This window comes from Borostomias antarcticus (genome assembly GCF_949987555.1).
Source record: "Borostomias antarcticus genome assembly, chromosome: 29".
In the NCBI taxonomy this organism is placed as follows: Eukaryota; Metazoa; Chordata; class Actinopteri; order Stomiiformes; family Stomiidae; genus Borostomias; species Borostomias antarcticus.
Genome location: NC_140262.1, coordinates 1,714,197 through 1,736,696, shown reverse-complemented (window position 1 = coordinate 1,736,696; position 22,500 = coordinate 1,714,197). Strand labels below are relative to the sequence as shown.

The 22,500-nt window shown below is 45.8% G+C and overlaps 2 protein-coding genes across 2 annotated transcripts in view; one reads left to right on the top strand and one right to left on the bottom strand.

Annotated features, from left to right (window-relative positions):
* Positions 1 to 6,926, top strand: part of afap1l2 (actin filament associated protein 1-like 2) — a 51,459-nt gene extending 44,533 nt beyond the window's left edge. Inside the window, exons 14-19 of the mRNA XM_084459756.1 lie at positions 294 to 551; positions 1,137 to 1,437; positions 2,200 to 2,373; positions 2,856 to 3,052; positions 4,692 to 4,856; positions 5,333 to 6,926. Of these exons, the coding sequence (XP_084315882.1) occupies positions 294 to 551; positions 1,137 to 1,437; positions 2,200 to 2,373; positions 2,856 to 3,052; positions 4,692 to 4,856; positions 5,333 to 5,359 (1,122 nt within the window). The 3' untranslated portion in view covers positions 5,360 to 6,926. The remainder of the gene's footprint in view (positions 1 to 293; positions 552 to 1,136; positions 1,438 to 2,199; positions 2,374 to 2,855; positions 3,053 to 4,691; positions 4,857 to 5,332) is intronic.
* Positions 6,927 to 10,165: 3,239 nt separating this feature from the next.
* vwa2 (von Willebrand factor A domain containing 2) overlaps positions 10,166 to 22,500 on the bottom strand; it is a gene marked incomplete at its 3' end in the record, with an annotated part of 85,455 nt that continues 73,120 nt past the window's right edge. Inside the window, 8 exon segments of the mRNA XM_084459835.1 lie at positions 10,166 to 10,305; positions 10,876 to 10,998; positions 11,409 to 11,960; positions 13,319 to 13,900; positions 15,044 to 15,151; positions 15,370 to 15,425; positions 21,190 to 21,319; positions 22,462 to 22,500. The exon segment at positions 22,462 to 22,500 is cut by the window's right edge and continues 95 nt beyond it. Of these exon segments, the coding sequence (XP_084315961.1) occupies positions 10,166 to 10,305; positions 10,876 to 10,998; positions 11,409 to 11,960; positions 13,319 to 13,900; positions 15,044 to 15,151; positions 15,370 to 15,425; positions 21,190 to 21,319; positions 22,462 to 22,500 (1,730 nt within the window).

Here is a 22,500-nt window from a genome sequence, read left to right as displayed (position 1 = left end):
ACAATACCCAATACATTCATAAACCATCCAGGAGCTTATTAGTGGGGGTAGAACTGCGTGAACACTCACCTCACGCTAACTGTAACACTTTCAGATCAATAAAAACACGAAACAACTATGAACAATAATAATTGTGAACGGAATATCCGGCATCTTAGTTGAGTGACGACATTTCACCATATTCTGATTATTGTCTCAGTTTTATTTGACTGTGGGCCGTGTGAATCGTTAATAACTTTGCCTTCTCCTGCATCACCTTAGTGCCTGTTGTCCCTCTTCTCATGCCGTAACAGGACACGGAGGAGAGTGGTCTCCTGGACGGTCCGGAGGACGACAGCGATCCGTGCGGCCAGGAAAAGGCCGAACCGTGCGGTCAGGAGGGCAAGGTTTCGCTCAGTACAGGGCAGGACGCGGTGGACCGGGTTTACCTGGACCTCATTCCCGTGCGGTCGTTCCTGCACACCGGTAGGACGTCCCCACACAAAGAATCCCCCAGACCCTCGACGGCCTCCCCAGAGGAGCTCCAGGACCCCTCCAGAAAAACGAGCGAGGTGAGGGAATGGTTCTGACCCTGCTTCTAATAATGGATTTATCTAATGAATCCATCACCCAGGGATGGTTCCCCAAAAGCATTGTATATTTTGTACGTTGGCCCTCATTTGTCTCAGTGCGATAGAACAACTTAACTAGGGGCGGCGGTATAGCTCAGTTGGTAGAGCGGGTCATTCAGTGATCGTAGGGTCGGTGGTTCGAATCCCAGCTCCTCCTGACTACCTGTCGAAGTGTCCTTGGGTAAGACACTGAACCCCAAATTGCTCCCAATGAGCAGGCAAGCGCCCTGCATGGCAGCTGCTGCCATTGGTGTGTGAATGGCGCCATTGGTGTGTGAATGGCGCTCCGGGCCAGTGTAACAACTGGATGGGGAGCGTGTTACAAATGCAGTACCTATACCTAACTACAAGTGTTTTGGGGAAAAAATGTATCACTGTGTAGAATTGTATTTGGTTTACTTACTTGGATATTATATCTACATTACTGTACGTCTTCATCCGCCATTTATGGGACATGCATACTGCACAGTAAACACTTTATCTAAAGTGATAAATATAGCTCAAATGTTTATTTGTTGATCCTAGGTCGATTCAGCCAACCAATCAGAACCTGAACCTGCTTCGACCCAAAATGGAACCAGTGCCACTCCTGCCCCCCAGGCTCAGAAGACCAGCGTCCCGAGCCAGGACACTCCGAAGAGGGCGAGCCCCGGGGCGCACTTCCCCCAGGTCTCCACCACGGCCTCCCCCGGGACACACACCCCTAAACCCCCCTATAGCCCACTAGGACTGGGTCACAGCCCGTTCAGCCTCCCCGCACACAGCCCCCAGCCTCCCAGAGGAAAGGGCACCAGCAGCGGAGACAAGACCAAGGCTCCTTCCATGGGTAAGGGAACTAAAGATGCTAGCGTTTGTGGTGGGTGAGTGGGACACTACGTAACACAACAATCACCCCGAACTATAGCTGTGTTCGGAATCGCTCCCTATTCACTATATAGTGCACTATATAGGGCGTCAGCCATTTTGTTTGTAGTGTCCGAATTCTCCACAGAATTTTCGTTCCCTATATAGTCCACTATTTATTACCCACAATTCACCTTGATTTGCAGGGAACAGTGCATGTACCCTACATTTTCTCCGTTGCCTAGGTAGTTCACTACATGGTGAATCCTATATAGGGAATAGGGAGTGAGGGAACGAGGGAGCGATTCCGAACACAGCTTATGTGCTACAGAAAATAACAAGGCAAAAAAAACTGTTGACGTGATATTTATAGTATAACAAATACTTTCAGTTGCCTGTCAACAATGGGTTAATAGACGCTGTACAATAACATGAATCTCCAGCTAATTTTTTATGACGATTAAATATGTTATTCTGTTATTGTACAGCGTCTTTGAACCCATTGGTGACAGGCAACTGAAAGTATTTGTTATACTATAAATATCACGTCAACAGTCTTTTTTGCCTTGTTATTTTCTGTAGCACATAAGATGTGTTCGGAATCGCTCCCTCGTTCCCTCTTCCCTCGCTGATGCCTCTATGAATGGAAACATGTCAATAAGAACATCTGTGAAAGTGATCAGACGAATAAAGAGGAGGAAGCCACAGTAGATTGTGGGGACTTACCCTCCAGGTTTTTTCCCAGGCTGCCCGGGCGCTAACGAGGTGAAGCTGGGGAAGAGCCGCACGGAGGCGGACATGTGGCGCTACACGGACGACCGCGACCGTCTGGAGAGAGAGAGGGAGGAGGTGAGGAGCAGCCTGGCCAGCCTGAAGAAGGAGAGGAGGGAGACCAAGGAGGAGCTCAGCACCTGCCAAGGTAGACCAGCGGCGCCACCTAGTGTTGGGGAGAATGAGAAACAACCTTTTTATTCTATCAGCCACCAGTAACACACGTGTTAATGAATTATAATCCAAGTAGCCTGATTTTGTTGACTGAAGTATTCACGTATTGTCTTATTCATGAATGTGCAACATTATGAACCAGGTCTATATTACCTTCTTCTTCTTCTTCTTCTTCTCCTTCTCCTTCTCCTTCTCCTTCTCCTTCTCCTTCTCCTTCTTCTCCTTCTCCTTCTTCTTCTCCTCCTTCTTCTTCTTCTTCTTCTTCTTCTCCTTCTTCTTCTTCTTCTTCTTCTTCTCCTTCTTCTTCTTCTTTTTCTACTTCTTCTCCTTCTCCTTCTTCTTCTTCTCCTTCTTCTTCTTCTTCTTCTTCTCTTCTTTTGAAGCACTTTGTGAGTCCTCTCTGTGAGAAATGCTACATAAATAAAATGTACTTCTTACTTTTCCTTATTTTCTCAGATCCAGGGCAGCAGGCGTTGCTGGAGGCGTGTCTGAAGCAGAAGGAGGAGGCGTGCCGGGAGGCGGAGCGTCGGCGAGTGGAGGTGGAGCTGCAGCTGATGGAGGTGAAGGAGAGCTTGAGGAAGGCGGAGGCGGGGCCGTTCACCCTGGGGACCACGGTGGAGAGCGGCCTCCAAGACGCGCCCGCCACCGTCAGTGTGAGTTTTGACAAGAACACGTTCAGGCGCTCGATATCGATCGGTTGTGGTCACAGGTGTCACTGTGTGGCTCGTCAGTACTTGCTGGCTTTTACCCTCACTTACCCCACACTGGGTTCAGTCTGGGTCTCCTGACTAACGCACTTCCTATAAACACCCCCAAACACACCTCCTATAAACACCCCCAAACACATCTCCTATAAACACCCCCAAACACATCTCCTATAAACACCCCCAAACACATCTCCTATAAACACCCCCAATCACACCTCCTATAAACACCCCCAAACACACCTCCTATAAACACCCCCAAACACATCTCCTATAAACACCCCCAAACACATCTCCTATAAACACCCCCAATCACATCTCCTATAAACACCCCCAAACACACCTCCTATAAACACCCCCAAACACACCTCCTATAAACACCCCCAAACACACCTCCTATAAACACCCCCAAACACATCTCCTATAAACACCCCCAAACACACCTCCTATAAACACCCCCAAACACACCTCCCCCCAAACACCCCCAAACACACCTCCTATAAACACCCCCAAACACATCTCCTATAAACACCCCCAAACACACCTCCTATAAACACCCCCAAACACATCTCCTATAAACACCCCCAAACACACCTCCTATAAACACCCCCAAACACACCTCCTATAAACACCCCCAAACACACCTCCTATAAACACCCCCAAACACACCTCCTATAAACACCCCCAAACACACCTCCTATAAACACCCCCAAACACACCTCCTATAAACACCCCCAAACACATCTCCTATAAACACCCCCAAACACACCTCCTATAAACACCCCCAAACACACCTCCTATAAACACCCCCAAACACATCTCCTATAAACACCCCCAAACACATCTCCTATAAACACCCCCTTTAGCCAGCGACAGGTACGCTGCAGAGACTCTCACCATGTGGCACATTCACGCACACACAGACATTCACCAGTGTTTGCCATGTCTCTCCTATGATGTTTTTATCCTCTCTTACTTTGAAAATGCTATTTATTGCTTTATAAATGTTCTTAGCCGGTAGACAAACATACTCCAGGAGCTTGCTCGATCGCCTTGTTGAGAGGGGTCAGGGAAGAATTTTTACAGCTCACTTATCTGGCCCCCGGGTGATTACTGTTTTTTTTGCTTCCCTCTGGAATATGTAGGGGTGGGACGTATGCCCACCTCCCTTGTTCTCTGTAAAGCGCATTGTGTTGCCTCTGGGTATGAAATGCGCTATACAAATAAAGCTTTGATTGATTGATTGATGTGTGGGCGGTATTTATACTGAGGAGTGAGTTTAACTGATTTATATCTTTTCAATTATCTCAAATACAAGTACGCAAGGGTTAGGGCACAGTGACCGTACACTACTGTCAGAAACAAAATAAACACTGAACGTCCTGTCTGTCTGTAACTTTGTGCTGCATTACCACTGTCTGTCTTGATCAGGTCTCTCTTGAGAATGAGACCCTGTGTCTCAATGAGATTACCTGTCTAAATAAAGGTTAAATTAAAAAATTATAACCAATTATTACGGCTATTATTACGGCTACTTGTGAAGATGATTCACACCCCCTTCCCCTCTCTTCCCCTCTCTCGTTTCCAGCTGAAGGTGGTGTCTGTGGCCCCGCCCCAGCCTGGCCCCGCCCATCCCAGTAACCCCAGCAACAGTGCTGACTCGTCCTCACCAGTCAACTCTGCCACAGCTCTGAAAAACAGACCAGCGTCCATCATGGCCACCAGTAAAGTGAACGTCATGCAGAAGGCTAAGGTCAGAGGAGACGCGAGCACACACACACACACACACACACACACACACACACATGGTGTTCATCACCCACGGAAAGCCCACAAACACACGGCTCTAATGGGAAACAAGTTAACAGGCACGCACACGCACACGCACACGCACACACACACACACACACACATTGTGATTTGCATTTTAGCCAGCATATAAACAGACAATTGTACTGTTCTTTGTCTGGCTAGCTGGGGGCGCCTACTACACACCAACCAGACGGGAGGTAGCAGGGGTCCCAACATCACCCTTCATTAGATACTGGGTGTGGGCCTAACCCTAACCCCTCACCCCTCACCCCTAACCCCTCACCCTCACTCTTGCTATCAAGAATGTTAGTGAAAGGCTGGAATAAAAAACTCAGCATAGAGGAACTTGTGTTGTTGGCCTTGGTTATTTCACATTAGAGTGTTTGTTAACCAGATATAAATTCTCCACACACTCAGGAATGGGAGAAGAAATCCAGCACCTAGCACAGCGCTGGAACTCACCTGGCAACTCTGCTGACCTCCGAGGTCATCGTGTGACCCCTGGTCAGGTCTGCTGTACATCACCTGACCTGCCCTGGCAAGGAGGGGATGCACTGGGGACGAGAGAGCCAATGAACATCTTCTCTGCACCTATAGTCTCTGCAACACAGCCTCCCTGTCCCGCCCCCTCTGCCTGCCTCTGTCCAATCAGAGACAAGGACAGGAATAAGTGCTTCTGCAAAGAGCCAATGACAGAGCCGCACCTGTCTCCTGGACATCCAACGCCACTGGACAATTTTTAATTGAAAGACTGTTTAAGATGTTTGTTTGTTTGTTTGTTTTTCTTTTTTAAGAAGGGGGGGTTTTGATTACTGCATTTTGACCATTTTAATACTGTGTTTGATAATCAGTGTATACTTGGAATGTTTTTTAACACATGGAAGTAACACCTAAAGATGTGGAAGAAACCACCTTCAGCCTTCACCAGCATGCCACATGGGAAGCCCATCCCCTTACCACATAGGCCATCATCTGGTACCTTCTAGATTGTAGCTTGGTTCATGTATGCTGGTAGCCAAGATGTAAATACATTTAATTACACAGTTCAGCCTCTTTGACTTGTTGTATGCTAGCTAAAACTTGCACTTTTTATTCAAATGAAAAAATGTATAACTGACAGTAATTGAAGCATTTCGTGTGACTTGAAAAAAATAAATTGTGTTGCAACTAGGGTTGCAAAATTCCCGGAATATTCAAAGTTGGAAACTTTCCATGGGAATTAAAGGGTTAACAGGAATAAATATGGGAATATGGGGGTTATTTATACCAACTGTATTTACCTTGTCATAAACAGACATACATTTAAACGTTTTGTTTTGTCATAAGCAGACATGCAGGCAAACATTTCTAATACAAATTTTAAAAATGACTTTTTGACAATCCTATTTGTAGGGGTGTAACTATATCGTGCCACAATATATCGCGATACAGAAATGTCACAATACGTATTGTCAAGGTGAAAACAATATTGTGATATGTTTATTGTATATCAGTGAACGCTGGCTACACAACACTGGTAATAAACATCTTTTGTCTAGGCCTATCCATGATATTACAACAGTTAAGCTCTAAATTCACAAAGTGTATTGGAGTAGAGATGTGGAGAAATGCACTATTGGTGCGAACAGCAGCGCTACTGCAACGCTTCACACCTGCCCTTAGTGTATCGTATCGTATTGTTATCGTCAACCCGATATCGTGTATCGTATCGTATCGTATCGTGAGATTAGTGTATCGTTACACCCCTACCTACTTGTGAGTAGAGCCCTCTTAGTGTGCAGGAAGCTAGGAATTAGCTGTGCATATGATGGAAGAATGCGCTGCACATGGGATGGAGGAACGCACAGTGCTGAGTTGAAATTCAACTGAATTTCATTCAATCAGATTGTTTTAACCAAGATCATGGGTCTGTGGTGCTGTAGTGGTCTAATGCATCGTGTTCCGGTGCAGCTGCCCAATGGGGAAGTTTCCGGAAATTTACCGGAAATTTTCCACCCCTTTGCAAGCCTAGTTGCAACACTTCAGAACTCTGAAAGTTCAGAACCAGAAAACCTATTCTTTTAATTTGATCATGGAATGCTACAGTTATACAGTTGAATGAATGATAGTAAATATATTGCAGTCCAATCATATCAAGTCCTTTTCATTCCAGAGAGGATGCAGTAAACAGTCTCAGAATGACACTTTTGTTATAATAAAGAATATGAACCGACATGCCGCACTCATTTCTTTTGAAGCCCAGACATAAAGCAAAAATCAACATCACTGGCCTCAGTAAAACTCTTTCAAAAATATACCCCCAAATGCAAACTGGAGGGTTGAGGAACTCTCTCAACGGGAGGGAGTTTGATCAGTTTAAGTCACGGCTCTAAAGAGGAAAGAGAGAGAGGCTCTAAGTGTTGAACCCAGGGACAGGAAGAAGGCCCTAGTGGCTCCGGTGGTCTCGGCCCGGTGTGGCAGAACTTCCTTGGGCCTGAAGCACGTGGCCAGGCTGGCCCAGTATCCAAACAGAACCTGAATACTGTACCATGAACCAGACCAGGGATGAGTTTCCCAGAGGCATCGTAGCGCTACGTTCATCGTAAGCTATGGCGTTCATCATAGCGCTACGATGAACGTAGCGCTACGATGCCTCTGGGAAACTCAGCCCAGACCAGGCCGGAGGACGCCATCCCTCCCAGGCAGCACACACCCGGCCAGGCTCCTCTCAGCCCAGTCAGCCATGTTGAATAGGAGGGAACAGAACATGGGGACGAAGCACAGCTCCCATCTCCCCCGTGACTGCAGGGAAGATGGCCGACGTCCCATCCAGGGTGACTGCAGGGAAGATGGTCGACTTCCCATCCAGGGTGACTGCAAGGAAGAGGCCAGTGGTGATGGTGAAGGTGAAGAACACAGGAAGAGCCGTCTTCCAGATCTCCTTGAAGATGGCCAGCATTGGGGTCCGCGGTGGTGTAGGGGTCTTAGCATCGGGTTCTGGTACAGCTGCTTACTGGTGCCCTGGGTTCGCGCCCTGGTATCGACAGGTCAGAATATGTCTGGATCCCACAGGGGAGTGGCATATTGGGACCATCCTGATCTAGCAAGGTCACTTTCAGTGAACTCACAAGATCAGGATGGTCTCATGTTATTTTACCTAGGTTACAGAGATAAGATAATTGGGTTTCCCCGGCATATAGGCTAATCAATCCATCTATGCAGTGAAACCTCTAGAAATTTGGGCCCTACAAAATAATATAATATTGGGCCCCTCAAACCTAGACCATAATAATAATTAGCAGGTGTGCATGGCAGCTGTGCAGGGCAGGGCCCTTGGAATCGTCCTTCATTTTCATAATTATTCTACCATTAATCCATATTGTTAAAGAATTAAATAAAGAATGAAATACAATAAAAATTTAAATGAAACATAGGATCACTCGACAGATGAGAATGAGAAACTTTTGTGTGAATTTCTTAAAACAAACAAACAAATTATTTTAGCACTGACACATGGACACTTCTCAGAATCGACAAAAATGTAGTCTCCGACGTAACTTCAGGCGAGGCACCGACGTCAACGCTGGGCTAATCGTCAGAGGCTATTCAGTCACACCCCGTATGACGCAACCCACCACCTGACTGTCAGCTGTCTTAGCATTGGTTCAGCTCGCTAGAGCGCACGTATTTAAGCTGTCAAAACATGTCATTGTTCGCTCTTGCCATTACTGCTGATCACTATCTGCTTGCTCGCCCCACCTCCTCCCCTGCTCCACCTGTGTTCTGTCGATGTCGTCTCTGTTGTCATCGTTGCTGCATTCTTCTGGTATTCCACTATGCGTCGGCTAGGGGAAGGCAGGGAATTTCACTAGCTTAGTCTCTGTGGCTCTCCGTGGTGATCGTGGGCCTAAACATCTCCGAAGGGCCATCCAGCGGTCCCTCCGGTCACCATGGAGGCAGAGACACTAGGCTGTATCTCCTTCGGACTCCACGAAGCGTCGGCCCGTGGAGGCCAGGGACTATAATGTACAGCAGTCCTCCTGTGGCTCTCTTTGACGGTCTTAGTGGGCTGAGTTACCTCCGAGCGTCTTCCCGATCACGGCCCACTCTGATCGTCATAGAGGCAGGGGGCTAGATGCCGTTCCCTCTTCTGGCACTCTGGGCCAAGCAGCCCAGAGGGGGGGAACATCTAGATTGCCTCCCCCTACTATCACACTTTCCACATGCGTGGAAGGCAGGGGGCCCCCCCGAACAGAGCACACCGCCAAAAATTCATATGCGTATATATTGTTGCATGCTAATAAATGGGTCAATTTTGACTAAAGTGAACTCGACTGAACAGTCCTTTTAATTTGGTCATGATACAATTGAACAGTAGAATAAAAAATAAATATATTTCAGTCAAATAATACTCAAGGTACTTGTCTTAAGCGAGGATGCACTAAGGTATATAGACTCACAATGACACTTGTTACAGACTAAGAGAAAAGTACAGTAACCAGGAATGAGAGAGAAACATGGATCAGTTAGATACTGTAGCCGGAAATCAAATGATGTCATAATTTTTGTCTTTATAATGATCTCATTGGTTCTTGTATAGTATCACCCCACCATTTAGCACCAAGTTTTTGTCTAAATTAATATGAAACGTATTATATAATTTCCTCACAAATAAGAAAATACCAGCAGAAGTGAGTCGTTAAAGTTAATAGTTATTTTTTGCCCTCCTTAAGGGTATACAGAGAGCAGAAGACACCCCAAAACAGACTTCCATTACAAAAGATAGAAACAAGATCAAACATTTACTGCCTTTGTCTGGCATCGTGGGACAGCAGGAGATCAGAATACTGAGTCATCTTGAAAGAACGACTCTAAGAAAAAGAAAAATGGCCAAAACAGTTGAATTCAAATGTCGTTTGAAGGTACTTGGTGAAAACTCAGCACAGATGGCTATATTTAGCTTCAGTGATGCAGCAGTCACTGACCTGGTGAATGGCACTAAAACAACGTTCAATGTTCAAGTCCCCTCTTATACTGTAAGCTTCCCTTTATGTACAGTAATGTGTATGTCCCCGGATGGGTTTCTCCTGCAGTGTGTGCTCATTTGTGTGTGTGTGTGTGTGTATGTGTGTGTGTGCGTGTGTGAGTGTATGTGTGTGTTTGTTTGTGTTTGTGTGTGTGTGTGCGCGCGCATGTGTCTGTATGCAGTATACTGTATACACATATATTTGTGTGTGTGTGTGTGTGTGTGTGTGTGTGTGTGTGTGTGTGTTAGGCTGCCTGGCCTGTGTGTCTTCTGCGGTGTTGTTTGTAGTGATGCAGTAGTTCTTGATGGCTCTTTTTCTGTCTGCTCTTCTTTCTGAGGCCTGCGGGTCGGGGGAGATCTCCTCTAGAGGACGGCCTTGTACTTCCTGGTCTTGTACTTCCTGTGGAGAAAATATAGTATAATTGAAAAAATAGTCTGACAAGCCCGCATCCTATGTTGCAACAACAACTGAGGATGACCTCATGCCGACTAACTGAGAATCATTTGATAATCTTTATTCTTTTTAACCCCACCTGCAAATGCTAATGACTAATGTGCTTATCTCTTAAAATTGGATAGACTGAACTTCGCTATAATTCTAACCACTAGCTTTTGGTGTGCACGCACGGGCCAAAAAGGGTCAACAAAATTGTGGCCGTCACACCACAGGCACACGGTTTGTGTGTTTGCGCAACCTCATTGGACGAAATACTCAAATAAATAGCTATGATTGGACATCAGTTTGCGCACCTGAGACTTGAGACTGACACCTGAGACTGGCAATACTATCATTTTTACATCTCACTCTTACAGTTGCATGTTTGTGGTTACACGATAACAAAGTCTATCTCTTGATTCTGATTCTGTTCGTGTCTTGAGGTTGGCGGATGGAAGCGCTCTCTTCCACCCCCGATGGAGTGGGGAGTAAAGTGGAGGCTACTCATTGGATACTGACGTGTCTCGCAGTGTGGCCCCTCGAAGCCTCTGCACTGGCAGCGAAAGCTCCCTCCTGATAGGACGCAGGTCCCGTCATTCATACAGGGGTTGGGCTTGCACAGGTCCACTGGCTTCTTCACATCTGAGTGGAGACAAGATGATTCAAAAGCGCCAAAATCATTACTCATTAACCCTTTAACCCTGAAAGTACAGTGACAACATTTCAAATATTAATTGGATTTTCCCTATAATACTAGAAAGCGCAACACCTGGTGCTGTAGATTACATGAGAAGCTGTGATGTTCCTCTGCCCATAATGTCGAGGAGGGAACAGGAATGAGAAGAGAAAGCTATGTTCAATGGTATGGGAACCAAAGGAGGACTAATATTTTAATACCCAGTACATTTGAATTAAAAGATGAGCTCTATCCCATGTTATGTGATAAATGTTGAGGCAATGTTGGATCATGTACAGTACAATTTGGAAAGTTCAACACCTCTCACTCACTCACCTCTCACTCACACCACCAATCAGTGACCCCGCTCTCTCACCTGAGCACACCATCTGCACCACAACGTCCTCGAAGTACTTCAGATCCTCGTACGACTGCACGGAGATCATGTGATCCTCGGTTCCTGCGATGCGTAAAAGCCTGTCCCGCTGCACGTCGCCGATGCCGATCACGAACACCGACACGCCGTTATCACGGATCTTTTGGGCGGGCACCGCCGCGTCGTCCCCTCCCGCTCCGTCCGTGACCAGGATGACGGCTTTGTTGACCCCAGGCCGCGCCCCCTTGCTCACCGTCAGCACGTTGGAGTGGACGTGGAGCAGGGCGGAGCCCGTGGAGGCGGACCCGCCCAGGTAGTTGGCGCCCGCCACGGCCTTGAGCACGGCCGAGCCGGAGTCGTGGGCGTCCAGGTCGAAGGTCGTTACCGGGCGGCGGCTGTAGACCACCACCGCCACCTGGGCCACGTCTCGGTTGATGTCGAACTGGACGCTGACGCTGCGGACAAAGTCTCGAAGGACGCCGAAGTTGTCGCGTCCGACGCCGCCCGAGCCGTCCAGAGCGAAGACGAGGTCCACCGCCTGGCCCAGACAACCTGAGGTGAAGTGAGACACTCGTATCATCATTTAGTACTTATCCTTTGGCTATCAAGACTCCTTAATATCTCAATAATTATTTAGTGCGTTACTGTTGGAACTACGGGTCAGATGGGAACAAGGGAGGGAGAAGGCGTCGCCGCCGGTGTCCACTCAATGTTTTTAGTGGTTGTGAGCTAAAGCGTCTGAGAGCCACTGGTGGCAAGATGGTGTAGAGTAGAGAAGAGTAGAGTAGAGTAGAGTAGAGTAGAGTAGAGCAGAGTAGAGTAGAGCAGAGCAGAGTAGAGCAGAGCAGAGTAGAGCAGAGCAGAGCAGAGTAGAGTAGAGAAGAGCAGAGTAGAGTAGAGTAGAGTAGAGCAGAGCAGAGCAGAGCAGAGCAGAGTAGAGTAGAGTAGAGCAGAGCAGAGTAGAGTAGAGTAGAGTAGAGCAGAGCAGAGTAGAGCAGAGCAGAGTAGAGTAGAGTAGAGTAGAGTAGAGTAGAGTAGAGTAGAGCAGAGCAGAGCAGAGCAGAGCAGAGCAGAGTAGAGCGGAGGAGAGTAGAGTAGAGTAGAGAAGAGAAGAGAAGAGAAGAGTAGAGTAGAGTAGAGTAGAGTAGAGTAGAGTAGAGTAGAGTAGAGCAGAGCAGAGTAGAGTAGAGTAGAGTAGAGCAGAGTAGAGCGGAGGAGAGTAGAGTAGAGTAGAGTAGAGTAGAGTAGAGTAGAGCAGAGCAGAGTAGAGTAGAGTAGAGTAGAGTAGAGTAGAGTAGAGTAGAGCAGAGCAGAGCAGAGCAGAGCAGAGCAGAGCAGAGTAGAGCGGAGGAGAGTAGAGTAGAGTAGAGAAGAGAAGAGAAGAGAAGAGAAGAGAAGAGAAGAGAAGAGTAGAGTAGAGTAGAGTAGAGCAGAGCAGAGCAGAGCAGAGTAGAGTAGAGTAGAGTAGGGTAGAGCAGAGCAGAGTAGAGTAGAGTAGAGTAGAGTAGAGTAGAGTAGAGTAGAGCAGAGCAGAGTAGAGTAGAGTAGAGTAGAGTAGGGTAGAGCAGAGCAGAGTAGAGCAGAGCAGAGCAGAGCAGAGTAGAGTAGAGTAGAGTAGAGCAGAGCAGAGCAGGACAGTTGACCTGGCTAGAAAAGTAGATCTTGTGATTGGTTTCACCAAGCTGTGTGCCAATGGGATCATAATGTACAAAGTACATAAAACTCCTTTGTATAAATAACAGATTTAGATAGAAGCTGGTGACAAATCAGTGGCACTAACTCAATAGGCCTACTGAGTATTTACTGTACAAACAACCCGTTAAATTAAATGAACTGAAACTTTAGTTCCGTTCCACATTTTTCCACATTAGAAAGTGTTTTAGAATTCAGGCAACAATATATCAAAGCACCTTGGCTGTCCACGCTGCAGATCTTGGCTTTGAGCTCGGGGATCTTGGCGCTGAAGCGATCAGGCGAGGGGTAGGTGACGGTCCGTTGAGGATTCCCGGTCACGTTGTTCAGCTGTCCCTTTAAGGCGTCGGGCCCCAGGCCTATGAGGAAGATCTCCCGGTCCCTCGCGTACTTCGAGGGCTCAACCACCTCATCCACGGCGGGGGTGGCCGTGAGCAATACCACCACGCGGGGGAGGTCGTCATTCACGTCGGCGAAGACCGGAGCGCTCTGGAAGCCGTGGCGCGTGACGTAGCGGAGCGCCTGACCCGTCCGAGTCTCGCCTCCGATGGGTTGAAGCCCGTCCACTGCTTTGAGAAGACCCCTCACGTCCCCTTTAAACTTCCCCACCTGAGCCTCCACACGCGTTTCCCTGCCAAACACGGCCAGTCCCACTTTGGTGGGCGTGTCGTTACCCATAACCGCCTGTAGGAAGCGCTTGAGGAAGGATTTGAGGCGCAGGAACCCCTCCAGGGTGAGCGTGGTAGAACCCTCCAAGAGGAAGAGCAGGTCGACAGAGCAGTCCAACGTCAGCTTGGGTGCTAGAAGAGGGGGAGAGGAAACGGTCAGTTTTTTATTATTTTTAACTATTCGGAACCTGTTTAAAATGAAACGTAGCCTACGTTGAATATACTGTAACATTAAAGATTCAATGACTGGAAATCTCAAAATGTTTTACACTGTATAATGGCAATTTGACATTTGTAATTGTAACTATTATTTGCTGCCGTACACTATAGAATTGAATCCTTGAGATCAGGCCTTTAAGGCATCTGACTTCCCCAATCGTATATCTCTTTCGTTATTAAGCGCTTGATCCATGGCTGAAAATGGGGTAGGCATCTAGGATGGGTGACATTAAAGAAGATATACAGACCATCCTCACTAGCTAGCCAGCCATAACAAACAAACCCCTGTCGTTCATTCAGTTAAGGTCAGAGGTCAGATCTGTGATGTCACCTGGCCACAGAGTGGTGCTGCTGACTGACGGTTGGTCTCTCTCTCCCTCCCTCTCTCTCTCTCTCTCCCTCTCTCTCTCCCCCTCTCTCTCTCCCCCTCTCTCTCTCCCCCTCTCTCTCTCTCCCCCTCTCTCTCTCTCCCTCTCTCTCTCTCCCTCTCTCTCTCTCCCCCTCTCTCTCTCTCTCTCTCCCTCTCTCTCTCTCCCCCTCTCTCTCTCCCCTCTCTCTCTCTCCCTCTCTCTCCCTCCCTCTCTCTCTCTCCCCCTCTCTCTCTCCCTCTCTCTCTCTCCAGACACGAAGAAGGAATCCAGGAAGAATGTTCTCCCCTGTAACGACTATCTCTTCCTCTCTTCTCACCCTTCAGTCATCTGATATATGTGAATATGATTCATGCAAGCTAAACATAGGCTAGGTAGATATAGATATCCCTCAGGCTCAAGATTAATGCCTTTAATCAGCAGTTTAAAGACATGCAACGTAAGCGTTGAAATATCAAATCGACCATAATCATGAAAAGTAATCCAGCCCTCAATGTAAGTAGACACCACAGATTGACCGTGATAACTGACTGCTAGTCAAGACAATGGCAGCCGTTAAAAGGCTGCTGGGATAGCATTATACAGGCTCAGGGTTAGGGTTAGGGGTTTTTCTGAAGAGAAAGAGAGGGAGGGAGGGATGTTGACGGAGCAGGAGGAGGAAGAGAGGAAGAGAGGCAGCCGTCCTCACCACAGTGGGGGTCCCCTCCGTATCCGGGCAGACACACGCAGCGGTACGCGTCCGCCCCCTCCGACACACACGTGCCCCCGTTCAGACAGGGCTGCGAGTCACAGGGCTCTGGGGGCGAGAGGTGGGATTGGGAAATGCACACACACACACATATACGCGCACACACACACACGCACATACACGCGCACACACATACACACACACGTTTGCATTACATGGAACTTACAGGTATGTGGGGATGAGGGTGTGTGTGTGCGTGTGTGTATGTGTGTGTGTGTGTGTGTGTGTGTGTGTGCGCGCGTGTATTCCTTTGGGACTGTTGTTACCTGGACAAATCGTTCGGTGGCAGACTGTCTGGTGTCTCTTGTAAACCTTATTCCACCTGCAACATACAGTAGCTTCTGTCATGGAAAAACCCCCACAGACTGACATAGAATTACCTCCTTTGTTCACATAGAATTATCTCCTTTGTTCAAACACAGATGAATCAAAATGACAGCTGTTTTCTTCTGGATGGATAGAAATAGTTTCCAACACACTTCCAGCTGTTGAGCTTAAATAACAAGTTATAATAGAAGTGTTAAGTTGTGTAAGGCGTGATGACATCACCATGGCACAACGGTTGGTCCTACAGCACCACAGCTACTTCTGACACAAACAGTACTCTGTGTTCAAATATTAGAGCACAGAGAAGAAACTAATAATAATAATAATAATGGAGACAACGAGTAAAGGGACTGTAGCACCCGATAATGTAATAATCAACCGATAATGTAATAACGCCTGATAATGTAATAAAAGTTTGACTTAAGTCAATCGAAAATGTAATAAAACCTGATAATGTAATAACTTAACCAATAATGTAATAAAATGTCCTGACTGATAATGTAATACCATTTTTCTGATAATGTAATACCGTATTACATTATTGGTCAAGTTATTACATTATCAGGTGGGTCTTTTTTTTTCAAAACTGGTAATGTAATACTTTACTGATAATGTAATAATTTAAAAAGTGAATGAATAATACTGTTAGGGTACTTTGTGGTATACTTTGGCGTACGCTGTGGTACTTGTGGTATACTTTGGTGTGTCTCATGATACTTTGCAGTATACTTTGGGGTGCTTTGAGGTACTTTGTGGTATACTTTGGGGTACTCTGTGGTATACTTTTCAGTACTTTGCAGTACTTTGTGGTATACTTTGGGGTACACAGCAATACTTTGCAGTACTCTGCAGTATACTTTGGGGTACTTTGAGGTACTCTGCGGGAATACTTTGAGGTACTTTGTGGTGTGCTTTGGAGTACTTTGCGGTACTTAGTGGTATACTTTGGGGTACTTTGTAGTACTTTTCAGTACTTTGCAGTACTTTGTGGTATACTTTGGGGTACACAGCAATACTTTGCAGTACTCTGCAGTATACTTTGGGGTACTTTGAGGTACTTTGCGGTACTCTGCGGAATACTTTGAGGTACTTTGTGGTGTGCTTTGGAGTACTTTGCGGTACTTAGTGGTATACTTTGGGGTACTTTGTAGTACTTTGCAGTACTTTGTGGTATACTTTGGGGTACACAGCAATACTTTGCAGTACTCTGCAGTATACTTTGGGGTACTTTGAGGTACTTTGCGGTACTCTGCGGAATACTTTGAGGTACTTTGTGGTGTGCTTTGGAGTACTTTGCGGTACTAAGTGGTATACTTTGGGGTACTTTGTAGTACTTTGCAGTACTTTGTGGTATACTTTGGGGTACACAGCAATACTTTTCAGTACTCTGCAGTATACTTCGGGGTACTTTGAGGTACTTTGTGGTACTCTGCAGAATACTTTGAGGTACTTTGTGGTGTGCTTTGGAGTACTTTGTGGTACTTGTGGTATACGTTGGGGTACTCTGTGGTATACTTTGCAGTACTTTGCAGTATACTTTGGGGTACTTTGAGGTACTTTGATATTTTGCAGTAGTTTGCAGTAAACGTTGGGGTACTTTGCAGTACTTTGCGGTACTTTGCGGAATACTTTGCGTTATACTTTGGAGTACTTTGAAGTACTTTGTGGTATACATTGAGGTACTTACCTATACTTTGCAGTAATGTGTGGTAATTTGTGGTATACAGAGGTACTTTTCAGTATGCTTTGGGGTACTTTGTGGTACTTTGCTGTATACTTTGGGGTACTTTGCTGTATACTTTGGAGTACTTTGCGCTATACTTTGGAGTACTTTGTGGTATACTTTGGAGTACTTTGAGATACTTAGTGATTAGTAGGGCCCTTCAAAAAGGGGTTCAGTATTTTATCTTAGCCTATATAGTAGGAGACAGGAACTGATTTAAGTCTATGAATTGAAAGCAAAATGTATGAGGCAAATTATGTGAGGCTGCTGTCCATCGACTATATTTCAGATTGCAATACCATAACTCCCCATACTCATCTCCAAACGCAGGATGGAGATTGGAGATTAAACCCTTCCTGCACAGGTGGATCCTCAACTTCCTGACGGGCAGACCTCAGGGGGCGAGAGTGGGCATCATCTTCTCTCACCCTAAACACTGGAGAAAGTCACCCTCTCACCTTCAACACTGGGCTGTTTCATATCCTCTGTACAAACACGACTGCATAGTTACCTACAATTCCAGCTCAATTATCAATTCACTGATGACACAGCTGCGGTAGGCCTGATCTCCAACAATAATGAGAAGGCCTACTTGGAGGAGGTGGCATGCCAAACTAAATGTTGTCAGGACAACAACCTCCACCTGAATGTCAGTAAGATAATGGAGATGCTAGTGGACTACAGCAGGAAGCAGGAAGATGAAAGTGATTCTAGTGGACTAGCAGGAAGCAGGAGCGGCCAATTGCCTGAACAACAGTAGGACCCCTGTGGAGACAGTGTATTTACAAGTACAGTATATTGATGTACAGATCACCAGACATGGACAACAAACATTCCTGTATATGCATGATTGAGAGGGTGTCTGACTGAGAACATCAACACTACCAACATGCTATGGAAGCAACACCATGCAGGACAAGTCACTGTAGAGAGTGTTTGGTCAGCAGAACATATCTCCCACACCTCCAGGACATCGACACACGGGGCTGCAGGACCAAGGTCAGGAGAATGTTGAAACATCCCAGACACCCGGACAACAGCCTCTTCTCTCTGCTCAGGTACTGCCTACTGAAGAAGATCAACTCACAGAGGCTCAGAAGAAGCTTCTACCTTCAGACCATCCACATCCGGAATGAGTTCACTCTGCTCATCTCTGTCCTTAACTCAGTACTATACTCTGCACAACAGCACTGTATATTTATACCTGCTAGATTATAAAAATCTACATTCTGTAAATAAACGTGAATATACATACATTTATTCTCTCTAGATCCATATGTATACTTCTCTATTTAGGTGAACTGTCCAATTTAATATGTCATCTCAGCTCATTTTATTTCATTCCATTAATAAATATTTTATATTTTGGACTTGGTTTACATATTTATATGTTTGGTGTGTATAGTACGTTTCTCCTTTTTACTTTGCCTAGTGTACATATTTAGCAGCTAGTGGAAACATCACTGCTCATTGTCAGGGTATGTTGCATGTTACCGATAAAACTTTGACTTGAATATGCTATGTTTACTCCTTCACCCTCTAAGTTCCCTAGATCATACAACATATTTTTATGCAATATTCGATGCATACTCTCTACTTATCTTTGACTTTGTGGATGATAAGGGGAAATTTCATTGATCTTTACTTTAAGCTACTGCATGAGTTCCCTCAGCACCTTGGTCATTTTGGATTACTGTATGAGGACCATGTTTAATATAAATGTGGTTGTTTGTTTGGCTATTTCATTGCTACCTTTCCCTGTCAGCTGCTTAAGCCAGAAATATCTACTGAAGATGTCTGGCACCATTAGAATATATCTTTATGTGGCTTTGCCATACCATACTTTCAATCTATTCATATCTACAAGATCAATCTGGTGTCTGGTCTGGACATCCTTGATTAGCTTCAGGATGGGCTTGTCCACAAATCTGGCCTGAAGGTGCTGGTACTGTCTGGATTTATAGAGTAGGCCTACCTTAAATTCTGTCCTCACTAATTCTGTCCTCATTAATGTAATGCCTGTGTAGGCTAGTGTAATTATGATTTTTAAAACATCTATGGCTATCCGAAAAACTGGAATAACATGATATAAAGTTTGGATAAACAAACGGGCAATGTGGCACTGAATGTCAGTTATTGTGTGCACCTCATTGGTTTTCCCCATAAACACATCTTCAGACCTCATTTCCATCCATTTGTCTCATGTGCTCTGGAGAGGTAGGTGACGTGAGGATAAAGGGTAGTTCATGCTAATAAGAAGTTGGTATGGTATTGCAATCTGAAATCTAGTCAATGGATAGCAGCTCTTAACTATAGTTGATGAACAGCAGCCTCACATAATTTGCCTCATCCACTTTGCTTTCAATTCATATTATTAAATCTATGTCTTAAATTAAATCCTGTCTCTTACTATATAGGTTAAGATAAAATACTGAACCCCTTTTTGAAGGGCCCTACTAATCACCAAGTACCTCAAAGTACTCCAAAGTATACCACAAAGTACCTCAAAGTACTCCAAAGTATACCACAAAGTACCGCAAAGTACTCCAAAGTAAAGCGCAAAGTACTGCAAAATATTGCAAAATACCAAAGTACCCCGAAGTATACAGCAAAGTACCCCAAAGTATACAGCAAAGTAGTACCTCAATGTATACCACAAAGTACCCCAAAGTATACTGCAAAGTACCCAAAGTTTACTGCAAAGTACTGCAAAGTACTACAAAGTACCCCAAAGTATACCACTAAGTACCGCAAAGTACTCCAAAGCACACCACAAAGTACCTCAAAGTATTCTGCAGAGTACCGCAAAGTACCTCAAAGTACCCCAAAGTATACTGCAGAGTACTGCAAAGTATTGCTGTGTACCCCAAGTATACCACAAAGTACTGCAAAGTACTACAAAGTACCCCAAAGTATACCACTTAGTACCGCAAAGTACTCCAAAGCACACCACAAAGTACCTCAAAGTATTCCGCAGAGTACCGCAAAGTACCTCAAAGTACCCCAAAGTATACCACAAAGTACTGCAAAGTACTGCAAAGTACTACAAAGTACCCCAAAGTATACCACTAAGTACCGCAAAGTACTCCAAAGCACACCACAAAGTACCTCAAAGTATTCCGCAGAGTACCTCAAAGTACCCCAAAGTATACTGCAGAGTACTGCAAAGTATTGCTGTGTACCCCAAAGTATACCACAAAGTACTGCAAAGTACTGAAAAGTATACCACAGAGTACCCCAAAGTATACCACAAAGTACCTCAAAGCACCCCAAAGTATACTGCAATGTATCATGAGACACACCAAAGTATACCACAAGTACCACAAAGTACGCTAAAGTATACCACAAAGTACCCTAACAGTATTATTCATTCACTTTTTAAATTATTACATTATCAGTCAAGTATTACATTACCAGTTTTGAAAAAAAAAGACCCACCTGATAATGTAATAACTTGACCAATAATGTAATAAGGTATTACATTATCAGAAAAATGGTATTACATTATCAGTCAGGACATTTTATTACATTATTGGTTAAGTTATTACATTATCAGGTTTTATTACATTTTCGATGGACTTAAGTCAAACTTTTATTACATTATCAGGCGTTATTACATTATCGGTTGATTATTACATTATCGGGTGCTACAGGGACTACACAAGGTAACGTCGGTCTGAGTTAAAGTGTGGTTACAGGACAGTCCAGTAGATGAAACTGTGACGGAGGGTAGGAAGTGTGCCGGTAGTAGAGTCGTAGGGGGTTGAGGGTGAGGGGTAGTACAGTCGTAGGGGGTTGAGGGTGAGGGGTAAGACGGTGCTCTGTACTCGCCCGGCGTGTTAGACAGACAAGGGTCAGAGAGAGTGTACTTTTTCTGGATGAAGTAGTGGGGCTGGTTTAATGAAAGTAGTGTTTAAGCACTTGACCGTTTAGCGAATCGGCGTGCGGCTCACAGTATGCGGACTGCGCTCGCCCTGTGGAGTGAGATAGTGTATAAGTATGTACTTGTCTGCTGAGTGACGGAGTGTGTACTCACTTGTAGTACGGACAGAGGGAGGTGTAGGGGGAGTAGCCTTTGGAGCCTTTCCAGCACATGAAGTTCCCGTGGAACTCTTTAACCGTCTCCAAGGTCTTCCTCTCACACGGGAAGATCTCCACCTGACAGCCTGGAAGACCAGGAGAGACCAGCACACAGGGACAAGGAGGAAGACCAGGAGAGAGCAGCACACAGGGACAAGGAGGAAGACCAGGAGAGAGCAGCACACAGGGACAAGGAGGAAGACCAGGAGAGAGCAGCACACAGGGACAAGGAGGAAGACCAGGAGAGATCAGCACACAGGGACAAGGAGGAAGACCAGGAGAGAGACCAGGAGAGAGCAGCACACAGGGACAAGGAGGAAGACCAGGAGAGAGCAGCACACAGGGACAAGGAGGAAGACCAGGAGAGAGCAGCACACAAGGAGGAAGACCAGGAGAGATCAGTGTCTGGTGAGTGCACCCTACATAAAATAATGACTTGCTTAAAGTCGCGCTGAAATGAAAAAAGCATTCTGTCCCATTTTGGTTCACATAACTGGTCATAGTGTTCACCTGTTCAACGATGTATGCCCCAAAAAATACAAAATTCTACTTTTGTTGTTATCTTATATCAAAGTATATAATTTCTTACTTCCTGGAAAACGGTAGGTCACGTGCAATGACGACAACAGGTACCTTAGATTTTAGGCCAATAATCTCACGACATCCACCCGTCAATCAACGCTATCCTTCTATCGAATCTGTCTAAAGTTCTTAAAACCCGTCCACTTGTCAATGTTCCAATCAAATTCCTCTAAACATATGTCCCACCCTCATAGCTTGTTTGCGTCGGAAATACGTCAAACTACGGAAGTTAGATGATCTCAAACGTCCGTTTCAGTGCAACTTAAACGCGGTATTTTTTGAATCATACGCTTGATCTCCGTGCAGTAAATTCCACATGTGAGGTCTCATGAAGTTCCTTAACCTGGTAAATTAACTGCACTTACAGAGTATAGCGCTTTTATCCAAAGCGCTCTGCAATACAATGGCCTCTCATTTCACACACACGCACATTCACACATTCACACTGAATCTGGGCTTCAGTGTCTCGCCTGAGGACAATTCGACGTGTGGACAGGAGGAGCCGGGAACCGCCGACCCTACGATCGTTGGACGACCCGCTCTACCCCCTGAGCCACAGCTGCCCGACTTAACGAAAGCCTCTTGGAGAACCCCTGAGCTTGTGGTTAAATGCTGGAGGCGGAGCCCGGCCGGGCGGCGTTCTCACCAGCGGGGATGGCGGAGCAGACGGACGAGGCGGTGAGCG